Consider the following 12419-nt stretch of genomic DNA (forward strand, 5'->3'; position numbering starts at 1 on the left):
GCCCGTACTATGTTAGTAATGTTTAAGATGTTCCATTCCATAATAATCATCTGTTTCATTCTACTCCATGCTTTCTAAATTTTTTTCAATGAATACATGTTTTTTAGGTAAAATGAATGAACATGAAGCTATTCCTACCTCTTGTGGGAAGACCACAAAGATCAGCTTTTTGAAGATATATGTAAAAATGAGAAAGTTTTATTTTCACTCTCTTGAAATGGGTTCTGTTAGGAGCTTTTCCAGTGTACTTTATGATGACCTGCAGCTTCTTCTATCCTGGGCGACCTTATAGGGATTAAAATAAGTGGATTATGTGGCGTGATAATAATAACACTCTTTCGATTTAGTGGCAAAGCTTTGCTGATAGTTCCTTATTTCTCTATCTGTCGGATTTCTTTCAAGAACTCTTTTATCATGTTTCTTTTCTTTCAGCGGAACGGAAACCCCCTCTTTTCAACATGAACGCCATGAGTGCCTTGTATCACATTGCCCAGAATGACTCCCCAACGTTACAGTCTAATGAATGGTAAGAGCTGTTATTTTAAGTCTCTGAGAAAGTCACCATTTATATTTGGTACTTTCATTGAATTACATTTTAAATATTTGACCTAGAGAGCATTTCATTCGTTCATTGCATATTATGATAATGGACATTGATGCTTTATAGGCCTAAACTGTCTACACACACACACACACACACACACACACACACACACACACACACACACACTTTATTTCAGCTCTCATTATGGTTTTTGTTCTTACTGTGTGCAGTAACTGAAATTCTACAGGGTACATGCCCCTTCCTAATTAGTCTAATCTCTTTAAGTCATGATGGTCTCACATGGATCATCTCAGTCTTATCACTTCTCAGCAGAGATAAAACATCCTCTCTGATGTTGTTATTTTTCCAGTTGTCATTTTTTTCTTTACTGTATATATATTTAAACGTCTTGAGCCAGATCATATACTATCTACTCAGAAAATGTATTGTTCCTTGCTGAAAATTTTTGCATTTTGATAACTACTGGGGTCACAGAGTTATAGAAAAAGGGCAGTGTCAAAAAACAGTAGACAGAATAGAATTTTCAACAGAGGAAATGTTTTCATCCAGGAAGCATTTTCTTAGGTTCTCTATCTCTCTTTTTTTTTTTTTTGTCTTTTTGCTATTTCTTGGGCCGCTCCCGCAGCATATGGAGGTTCTTAGGCTAGGGGTCGAATCGGAGCTGTAGCTGCCAGCCTACGCCAGAGCCACAGCAATGCGGGATCCGAGCCGCGTCTGCAACCTACACCACAGCTCACGGCAATGCCGGATCGTTAACCCACTGAGCAAGGGCGCAGACAGAACCCGCAACCCTCATGGTTCCTAGTTGGATTCGTTAACCACTGTGCCACGACGGGAATTCCAGGTTCTCTATCTCTTATGCTGCAAGTTTTACTGCCTGGTTTCAGGTAGTGGGTGATGGAAGTTACCAGTTGGTCATGAAGAGTATAGGCTTGTGACTTGTGTAAGATGTTACTTTTGGAGAGGAAAATGTATATAAACCTATTGTATATAAATGTCATATTTTTCAATTTCTGATATATATTCTGATTTGACCTTCCTCATATGTTTATGTATTGACTTACTTGAAACTCTACATTCATTATCCAAAAGAGTTAATTAGATACCTTAAACTTGGAAATGGTTCCATTCTCCTGTTATTCCGAAATGTTTTTTTTTTCTTTTTAGGGCTGCACTCGCCGCATATGGAGGTTCCCAAGCTAGGGGTCTAATCAGACCTACAGCTGCCAGCCTACACCACAGCCACAGCAAGTCCAGATCTGAGCTGCGTCTGCGACCCACACCACAGCTCACAGCAACGCCGAATCCTTAACCCACTGAGCAAGGCCAAGAATCGAACCCATAACCTCATGGTTCCTGGTCAGATTTGTTTCCGCTGTGCCATGACAAGAACTCATATTCCAAAATATTTTATTAAAAATCTAAAATATATGGTTTGTGGGATTTCCCCTGTGGCACAGCAGGATACATCTCAGACGTTGTCCCTGCAGCAGCTCAGATCACTGCCATAGCGCAGGTTCAGTCCCAGCCCAGGGATTTCCACATGCTGCAGGCGTGGCAAAAAAAATTTTTTTTCCCGTAGATGAAAATTATTTAAAGTGATCAGTGTGTTCTACAGACTCTGATTTTACTTTCTTTCCATATGTTTGCACACACAGGACAGACTCCTTTAGGAGATTTGTTGATTACTGCTTGCAGAAAATGCCTCAGGAAAGGCCAACATCAGCGGAACTGTTACGGGTAATTTTTCAAATTTATATTTGAGGAGGGGGATTTAAAGTCATGTTGTAGTGGAACATAGTAAATCATGATGAACTGTGGCAGTTCATCATGACAAACTGGATTAGAATGTGCTGCCTTGTCATTTATCCATAGATAGCAGCTCAGCACACAAGTAGCAAGATTATCACAAGGATTGTGCTACATATTCCCTGTGGATAGTTTTCCCCCCATCTTTCCCTTTTCTTTTTCTTCCCCACTCCTTTTGCCTTATGACAAATAATATTTCTCCCTGCTCTGGTCATCACTGTGATATTCCTGTAACCAATATCTGCATGAACTTTAATGCAATGCTTTCTGGACCAAGTCTGCCAGTGGTTCAAATACTAACTCTGAGATTTTCAGTTAGGTTATTGCCAGATCATCAGGCAGTGAAGATATGTGATAAATACATAAAACACATTTACAGGTACAAAATGACACATGTGTAAGAATACTCATTCCAGCTCAGTTTGTAATAGCAGAAGACTGCAAACACCATAAATGAGTTAGTTATAAATATTACAGCCCATCTGAGAATGTAATGGAGCCATTAGAAAGGATGAGATAGTTTTGCATGTAGTGATTTGGAACAATACTCAAAACACTGTAAGGTTTCTAAAAAATTCAGGGTAGAACAGGGTTTATAGTTTGCTACCATTGGTGGAAAAATAAAAAAGATTATTTACTCCTATATGCATAGAATATCTCTAGAAGGACATGTAAAAAAAGGGTGACATTGCTTGCTAACTCTAGAGACAATTTTCTTTCCTACTCTCCCACTCTATTTTTACTTTCTGAAATTTGTGCCAAGGGTGTGCCCTTAAAAGGCAAAAAATAAAAAAATAAAACATAAATTTGATGTTCACCACCAGTCCTTTTACCTATTTCTCTAGTCCCTAATTCACTCTTTCTTCCATCTTCCCTCCCTCCTTTTTTCTCCCTTAATTTTTCTTTCATCAGTAGATTGGCTGAATTTTGCTATTGTGCAGTTACAAAAAAATTTTTTTTTTTGTCTTTTTGCTATTTCTTGGGCCGCTCCCACGGCATATGGAGGTTCCCAGGCTAGGGGTCGAATCGGAGCTGGAGCCACCGGCCTATGCCAGAGCCACAGCAACGCGGGATCCAAGCCACGTCTGCCACCTACACCACAGCTCACGGCAACACCGGATCGTTAACCCACTGAGCAAGGGCAGGGACCGAACCTGCAACCTCATGGTTCCTAGTCGGATTTGTTAACCACTGCGCCACGACGGGAACTCCACAAAAAATTTTTAAGAAAAAATTGTAAATATGTTTTTTTAAATTTTTAAACCCACTGCGCCATAGCAGAAACTCACTTATTTCTCTTTTGACATTCTTTATTCTGGGCTTTTCAGGGGAAGTCTTGTAGAAATTTGTTGTAAGGAATTCAACTATTTTTCTCCAGTTGGCGCTACCTAGTTCTTCCCCCCACCCCCCTTCTTTTTTTTTTAAATTTTTTTTTGCCGCCTTGCAGGATATGGAGTTCCAGGCCCAGGTATCAGATCCGACCTCTGCCACCTGTGCGGCAGTGGTAGATCCTTTAATCCACTGTGACAGGCTGTGGATCAAACTGGCATCCTGGTCCTGCAGATGATTCCATTGCACTGTAGCAGGAACTCCCATCCCCCAATTTTTTTTCTTTTTAGGGCCACCTCTGTGGCAAATGGAAGTTCCTAGGCTAGTGGTCCAATCAGAGCTCCAACTGCTAGCCTATGCCACAGCCTTGGCAATGCCAGATCTGAGCCACATCTGTGACCTATGCCACATATAGCTTGCATCAATGCTAGATCCTTAATGTACTGAGCGAGGCCAGGGATCCAGCCTGCATCCTCACGGACGCTATGTTGGGCTCCTAACCTGCTAAGCCACAATGGGAACTCCATCAAGTATTTTTAAATAATTCATCTTTTCCTCAAATTTTATTCCTGATATTAAAATGTCACTTTCATATGTATGTGTGACTGGGTCACCTTGCTGAACAGTAGAAAATTGACAGAACACTATAAACCATCTACAATGCAAAAAATAAAAATCATTAAATTAAAAAAAATGTCACCTTCACATAGAATTAACTTAAATGGAGAACTAAAGTAAAATTGCTGTGGTTAAAAAGCAGAATATATGGAGTTCATACATTCTTCTTGGTGGCTCAGCAGGTTAAAGATCTGGCAATGTCACTACTTTGGCTCTGGTTACTGCTGTGGTGTGGGTTTGATCCTTGGCCCAGGAGCTTCCACATGTTGCAGGCATGGCCAAAAAGAAAAAAAGAAAAAGAAAAAATTGTGGAGTTCCACTATGGCACAACAGGATCAGAAGTGTACCTGGAGCACTGGGATGCAGGTTTGATCCCTGGTCTGGCATGGTGGGTTGAGGATCCAGCATTGCTGCAGCTGTGACTTGAATCTGCTCCTTGGCCTGGGAACTCCATATGCTGTAGGGTGGCCTAAAAGGAAAAAAAAAGGCAGAATATAAATGTTGTAAATATTAACAATGTAAAAATAGTAATGTAACTAGAAAAATGTAGGAGAGAGGGAGAGTGTCTAAAATGATATTTCGTAAGTTAATATTTATTTCTAGGTGGCAGAATTTGGCGTGATTTTCTTTTACTTTCTTTTCTTTTTTTCACCTTTTTTTTCCTTTTTTTTCCTTTTTCTTTTTAGGGCCGCACTTGCAGCATATGGAAGTTTCCAGGCTAGGGGTCGAATCAGAGATTAATTTTTTGGCCTACACCACAGCCACAGCAACACCAGATCTCAGCCACATCTGTACATACATGGCAGTTCTTCCTTAACCCACTGAGAGAGGCCAGGAATCAAACCCACATCCTCATGAATGCTAGTTGGGTTCTTAACCCACTGAGCCACAATGGGAATTCCTTCTTTTACTTGCATTTCTCTGTATTATTTAAATATTCAAAGGAAATATATTTCCAAGAACAATAAAACTATTCTTTTAAAATTGTCCAACTGTATGGGTTTGGGAACAGTGAGGAGATAGGATTGGAGGCAAAGAGAAGAACAGGAGCAGAGACATGCAGGTGTGAAATGCACAGCACGAGGCAAGATTGATCTAGAATCTGCTGTGCATTGGGTAGGAAGGAGGCGTAGGAGTGACTAGATTGGAGCCTAAACTTCAAGCAGGAACCTGGCTATATATATATAAAGGGCCATACTTTACAGTAGAGGAAGGGAGACGTTTATAAGACTTTGAGTATATCAATTTTAAAACACGTAAATAGATAAGGGTTTAATTACCTCATGGAATAAGAAGTCTAGGACATTGGGAAAGGACGTGTTAGAAGCAGTCCAGAGCTGTAAAAGGCTCAGAAGCTCCTCCTGTCTTGCTACTTCACCATCCTTATTAGCACGTGACTTTTATCTTCTTGGTCATAAAATGGCTCCTGTATCTCTGGAACTCTTTATTCCAGGCAGGAGAAAGGAGGTAGAGCAAAGGGCCAAAGGTCTTCTCTTCCTGTGCCTTGCTTTTTATTCTGGAAAACAAAGCCTTCCTCAGGGCTTCGGCCTATATGGCCTATATCTCACTGGCCAGAGCTTATTGTTATCTGTAACTGCATCAGAGGTGGAGTCCAACTCTTGTGTTTTTTCTTCTTTACTATAAAGGAAGGCAAAGAAAAGAAGTTGGAATGGAGGATAAATGGGATACAGCATCTGTCACAACAAATGACATGATAAAATCTGTTTTAGAAAGAGAATTGTGGGAGACCATCCGAGAAGAAACCCAAAGTAAAGATATCTGGGTTGCAGGCCTAGCTCTTCTGCTGTATAGCTGTGTGAATCACTTAACCCCTCTGGGCCTAAATTTCTTCACCTTGGAATTAAAAGAATTTCTAAGAGCTATTATTTTTGCTCTAAAATTCAGTATCCTAGGTTTGCTAAAAACCAATTTGCTCTTGTCTAATTGCAGGCACTGGAGTAGCAAAATAATTTACTTTCTCTCTCTCATTCTCCTCTTGAAATAGGCAGGCTACACTTCCTTCTGGGAATGATGTTTCATTTTCAGAAAGGACTCTTTGCAGAGGAAGAGATATTTTATTTTTAAAAAGGGAGCAAAAGCCACAATTCCCTGGACAGCAAAGTTGGGGTGAAGAACCACAAGGCTTTTTTTTTTCCCTCACAGTGGTCTTTCTCCTCTTTTCTGTTTAACCTAAAGAGAAATTAAATCTATTCCATTCTTTTAAGGCCTACCCCATTATACCTCATTTTCCCAAAGCTTTCAAATTATAATTTCACTTAAGTGAATTTTCTTTCTTTTCTCTTTTTTTCTTTTTTTTTTTTTTTGGTCTTTTTAGGGCTGCACTTGCGGCATGTAGAAGTTCTCAGGCTAGGGGTCGAATTAGAGCTATAGCTACCGGCCTACACCACAGGCACAGCAACTGTGGATCCGAGCCAAGTCTGCCACCTGCACCACAGCTCACGGCAATGCTGGATCTCCAACCCACTGAGCAAGGCCAGGAATCGAACCCGAATCCTCATGGATACTAGTCGGGTTCGTCAACTGCTGAGCTATGATGGGAACTCCACTTAATGTGAATTTTCCACATAACTGAACCTTTTCTTTAAAAATCAAAACCCTCTCTTCTTACTTTTGATCATTTTCTGTGGTAATCATGTCAAAATAAATGATACGCTTCTTTGCCTTCTTAAAGAAAGCATAATTTCACTTCTTGATGGCTCCAAAACAGTAGCATTTCATGAACTTGTAGAGTATAAAAGGAGTATATGAAGGGCATTTTCCCCTTTGCAAAATAGCTCACAAACCTTGGTTTGTTTTTATTTGGCTGGTTGGTCTGTGTCAGTCATGGAATTTCCCTCTCTTTCTTTCTGTTGTGGTCAGAGAACTTTCAAAAGATTCCTCTTTCTATCACAAGTAATCCCTCTAACAGTTCTTGGTCCTTTGTTGTCCCACTTTTGTTCCCTCTTTCTAAACTGCTGTAGGCTGAGAAACCAGGAAACCAGAATCAGTGTTAAAGATCATTGATAATATTGAAAGTGAATACTGTTTATACCAAGAAAAGTTTATGGACTTTGAGGCAATTGTTTTCACTCCTCAGTGGCCCTTTCCCCTTATTTCTGGTTATACAGTTCTGTAAAGGGAAGATGAAGTTACCAGAATTCTGACCTCTGAATAAGTGGAATGGCGACCGTATTTTCAAGCCTACATTACATATGACCACAGAAATAGCAAACAAAATATATATACGAGTTTGTTTTTAAAAGGATAGTGTATTAGAATTCCTGTCATGGCTCAGTGGCAGCAAATCCAACTAGTATCCATGAGGACGCTGGTTTGACCCCTGGCCACACTCAGTGGGTTAAGGATCCAGTGTTGTCGTAAGCTGTGGTATAGGTCAAAGACACGGCTCACATCCTGTGTTGCTGTGGCTGGGGCTTAGACTGGCAGCTGCAGCTCTGATTTGACCCCAAGTCTGGGAACTTCCATATGCCACAGGTACAGCCCTGCAAAGCCAAATAAATAAATGAATAAATGGGTAGTGTATGTGGAGTTCCCTGGTGGCTCAGTGTGTTAAGCATCCAGGTTTATCACTGCTGTGGTCAGGTCACTGTTGTGGTGCTGGTTTGATCCCTGGTCTGGGAAATTCCGTGTAGTATGGGTACAGCCAAAAAAAGGGGTAGTGTAGGGTGGGGAAGAGGATTGAGGAAAATTATAACAAGAATATTCTATACTTTGCGTTGCTTTTTCTTATTTTGTACTTTTCGATGTGAAAGTCACAAGCCTCTCAGCTACTATTTAAAGTTCTAGTCATTGTTATTACTTGTATGATAATGGAAACCTCAAGCATTCTCAAGTAAATTCTCAAAGTCCACAAAATGACGCTTGAGGAAGAAGAGAAAATCATAAATCTCTCACTTCATGAGATATGTACTGTATGAGAGGCTACATGAAATGAAAATCATACCTTATTAGTACTACAAAATCCACAGAACTATTTTATGTCTATTTACTTTTATATCTAAATCTTGTACCTAAAAATATATTTCCTCATTATCATTTTCTGTTTTTTTCTCCTCCCTTAATCAGCATGACTTTGTTCGGAGAGACCGACCACTCCGTGTCCTGATTGACCTCATACAGAGGACTAAAGATGCTGTTCGTGAGCTAGATAACCTGCAGTACCGGAAAATGAAAAAAATCCTTTTCCAAGAGACACGCAATGGACCCTTGAATGAGTCACAGGAGGATGAAGAAGTAGGTTCTTTCTATTTTAGCCAGCACTTACAGAGTGCCTACTATGTGACAAAGTTCTGGACAGGGCACTATAAAAAACACCTTGGGGATAACAGTGCAATTGATGCTCTCTGCCTTAAGAGACATGCAGCGTTGCGGAAGAGACTTTTTTTTTGCCTTTTTGCCTTTTTAGGGCCGCTCCCGCAGCATATGGAGGTTCCCAGGCTAGGGGTCCAACTGGAGCTACAGCTTCTGGCCTACACCACAGCCACAGCAATGTGGGATCCGAGCCGCATCTGCGACCTATACTACAGCTCACAGCAATGCCGGATCCTTAATCCACTGAGTGAGGCCAGGGATCAAACCCGTAACCTCACGGTTCCTAGTTGTGTTTGTTAGCCACTGAACCACTACAGGAACTCCCCAGAAGAGACATTTATAAAAGAACTCTTGGAGTTCCCGTCGTGGCGCAGTGGTTAGTGAATCCACCTAGGAACCATGAGGTTGTGGGTTCGGTCCCTGACCTTGCTCAGTGGGTTAACGATCCGGTGTTGCCGTGAGCTGTGGTGTAGATTGCAGACGCGGCTCAGATCCCGCGTTGCTGTGGCTCTGGCGTAGGCCAGTGGCTACAGCTCTGATTAGACCCCTAGCCTGGGAACCTCCATATGCTGCAGGAGCGGCCCAAGAAATAGCAAAGAGACAAAAAAAAAAAAAAAAAGAACTCTTAAATATAAGGCAAAGTATGAAGAATGCTATGGAGTTAGAGCACCATGCAAAGGTCCATAGTAGGGAGAGAGAAGTCATCTGCTGGTGGGGATTAGTGAAGATGCAGATAGTTTCTGACAGGCTGGTATAGGGAATTTTAGACTCAAGAAACTGCTTTGCTTTAGGAAGATTTTCCTGGCAATAGAGTGTAAGATGGATTTGAATGAGTAAGATTCTGGATAATAGTCTACACAAGAGGTAATAAGGGCACTATCTATGCATGGGAAGGGGGGAGGAGGGAAGGAATATTTGAGAAACACTGTAGAAGTAGATTTGATAATACAGTGCTTCTCATTGAAAGTGACCGTGGCAGTGAGGAGGAGTTTATGATGTTTGAGCCTAGGTGACTAGAGTATGTCAATACCAAGAACAGTGAAAAAGAACCAAGGAGAAAGTGTAGGTTTGGGATGATTTCACTTTGTTGCCTATTAATTTTAAGGTCCTGGCATCATATGTACTGACAGAGAATACAGATGGGGTTTTCAAAGGAAAGATAACTTTCTAGTTTCTTATTCAGGTAACTTAAGAAGGATTAGTTGAAGGCAAGGGTAATGACAGTTGGAACATTTGAACAGAGATGTCTAGCATTTGGTTGGGAAATGCAGATCTAGAACACATGAAAGAGGTCTGAGTGAAGAGTGGTTGGTTGGGGGTCAAGAGCATTTATTTAAATAATGATGAATCAAGGAGTTGAATTTAGAATGAGAAGAGGGCCCATGCTGTATAAGAAAAGGGAGACTTAGGAGAAAAAGGCATCACAGATGTTAAGCATGGATTGTTTCAAGAAAGGAGCAGCCAATACCATCTGATGCCACAATGTGGTCAAGTTAGACAAGGACCAAAAACAGTGTTAACTGGGTTTTACAAGTAGGGCCTTCTTGATGACCTTAGTAAAAGCAGTTTTACGGAACTAGTGAGGATGAATAGTAAATTACTGTGGGTCGTAGAATGAATGGGAAGTGAGAAAGCAGAGATGGCAAAAGTTGGTTATTTTAAAATTCATAGGTTTGGCCAAGAAGGAATGGTGACAAAGGACAAGTATATAGAAAGGTACATAAATATAGGGCAGGCCTCTTCGTATTTATATGCAGAGGCCAAGGAGCCTGGACAGAGACACTGAAGATAGAGGAAAGAGATGTAGTTAGAGAAGGAGGATCTCAGGAAGTACACAGGAGCAAGAACATTAGCACAGGGATTAGCCTTGAACAAAAGAAAGGACTCCTCTTCTTGTATAACTAGATAAAAAAAGAGGAAAAGAGCTGTTTCCTGGTGGCATTGTCACTCATGCTGCTCAGGTCACTGCTGTGGCAGAGGTTCAATCCCTGGCCTGAGACTTTCACATACCATGGGTATGGACAAAAAAAAAAAAAAGAGAGAGAAAAAGAATGAAGAATGAATTTTAGTTTAGTTTTTTAATATAAAAGAAAATAAAACAAAGTTATTTATCAATAATTATAAAAAATAAGAAAGTTGAATTGGAATATAAAATCTCTTGATTGCATATATACAAATGGTCCCCTTTAATTAGGAAAATAACTCACTATAATGTAATATATTATCTAACATTTTAAATTACCAAATTACCTTTGTCAGTGATTGCTTATATTTCCATGGCTAAGCAACAATTCATTAACATTATGTATGTATGGTATGGTTTTTTGAAAATGGAGTTTTTTTGGAGCTAAGTTGCTTTAATTATATTATTTAATCTTGCATCAAAAGATATCCCACTGTGATGGATAAATTATATGTTCTGATTATTTTACCACTTCTCAAATAGTAGGCTTTGGACTAGTAGTGATGAATACCAGTATTATTTAACAGATATATTTAATAAGATTACAGAGGTAAGCATGATAGAATTGCTTGAGGGAGGCAGAATTTAATTACCTGTCCAGGACAGTAGAATTAATATCCCTGCTTAGATATGAAGTTACTCAATAGTGACTTGCCAAGGAGCATATTGCTTATCAAATCTCTGAAAACCCTCTTCACTCTCATTTAGTTTCAGGTAACCACTGCCTTGTCTGCAGGTATCCTAGTGGTCACCTGTTCAGTAGCCTGCAGCCTTTCCCTAGCACCTTGATGTTCCTGAACGTCTCTTAGAAACCTGGCCTAATACTGCTTACTGAATAGCAATATAATAGTGTGATAGTTGCATATGACAGGGGAAAGCCCTGGGAGAGCATCATTTGGAGTCTTATGACCCACAACACACATCTAGAATGGCCCCTGGGGAAGGCATAGAGGTGAATTGGAGATGTCTGAAAATGGTGGGAAAGTAGTGGAACCACCACATTAAAAGTTTATCATTGTAGATTTGGCAGAAAGCACCTTGGCATTGCAAAATTGAGTTTGCTTAATAGCTTAGTCAATGGATTGGTGCTTTATCTCCAGTCATTCTTTTTTAACCTGAGTGCGCCGTTTTTATAGGACAGCGAACATGGTACCAGCCTGAGAAGGGAAATGGACAGCCTGGGCAGCAACCATTCTATCCCAAGCATGTCTGTGAGCACAGGCAGCCAGAGCAGCAGTGTGAACAGCATGCAGGAAGTCATGGATGACAGCAGCTCTGAACTTGTAATGATGCATGATGAGGAAAGCCCAGTAAATTCCAGTTCCTCTGTTGTGCACAAAAAGGTAGGTTCCATGGTCCCCTTCACAGCTCTAGGCGTTTGCCATTATACTGAAGCCAGCTCAGGTCATGTAGCATCCAGATAGTTTAATTCCCTTTTTTCAACTGAAAGGTGGTACTCAACCTAGCATATGATAGTTCAGTTACAGTAAAAAGATAATGAAGGACTAGGCAAGCTGTATCTGTGCCTATTTCTTCACATTCCTCTCTTGCTACTCTGATGTCTGCCACCTTTGATAAACAAAAATAAGTAAATCCATAAATCTCCAAGTCAAAGAAACTGGTAAGTTCCTCTCTAAACCAATAACCTTAATACTGTAGATCTTAAAGTCTTTCGAGGAAAAACCCATTGGTTGTGACCTTTTAGAAGTATGTTCTTTCAGAAGTATGTTTCTTACTGAATGGTCCCCAAATACTCTTTGTTTTAGAAGCAGTTTCCACTCTTTTCTATTGCTTCTTGGATTT

At 40.3% G+C, this 12419-nt stretch overlaps 1 protein-coding gene across 3 annotated transcripts in view; it reads left to right on the forward strand.

Moving 5' to 3' along the window:
• The window catches only part of TAOK3 (TAO kinase 3), a 194832-nt gene that overhangs the window by 128373 nt on the left and 54040 nt on the right, over window positions 1–12419 (forward strand). For all 3 annotated transcript variants that reach the window (XM_047759663.1, XM_047759664.1, XM_047759665.1), the window contains 4 exons: window positions 433–526; window positions 2224–2305; window positions 8408–8575; window positions 11753–11959. In XM_047759663.1, the coding sequence (XP_047615619.1) occupies window positions 433–526; window positions 2224–2305; window positions 8408–8575; window positions 11753–11959 (551 nt within the window). The remainder of the gene's footprint in view (window positions 1–432; window positions 527–2223; window positions 2306–8407; window positions 8576–11752; window positions 11960–12419) is intronic.

The sequence above is a fragment of the Phacochoerus africanus genome, chromosome 15 (genome assembly GCF_016906955.1).
Source record: "Phacochoerus africanus isolate WHEZ1 chromosome 15, ROS_Pafr_v1, whole genome shotgun sequence".
NCBI classification, from domain to species: domain Eukaryota; kingdom Metazoa; phylum Chordata; class Mammalia; order Artiodactyla; family Suidae; genus Phacochoerus; species Phacochoerus africanus.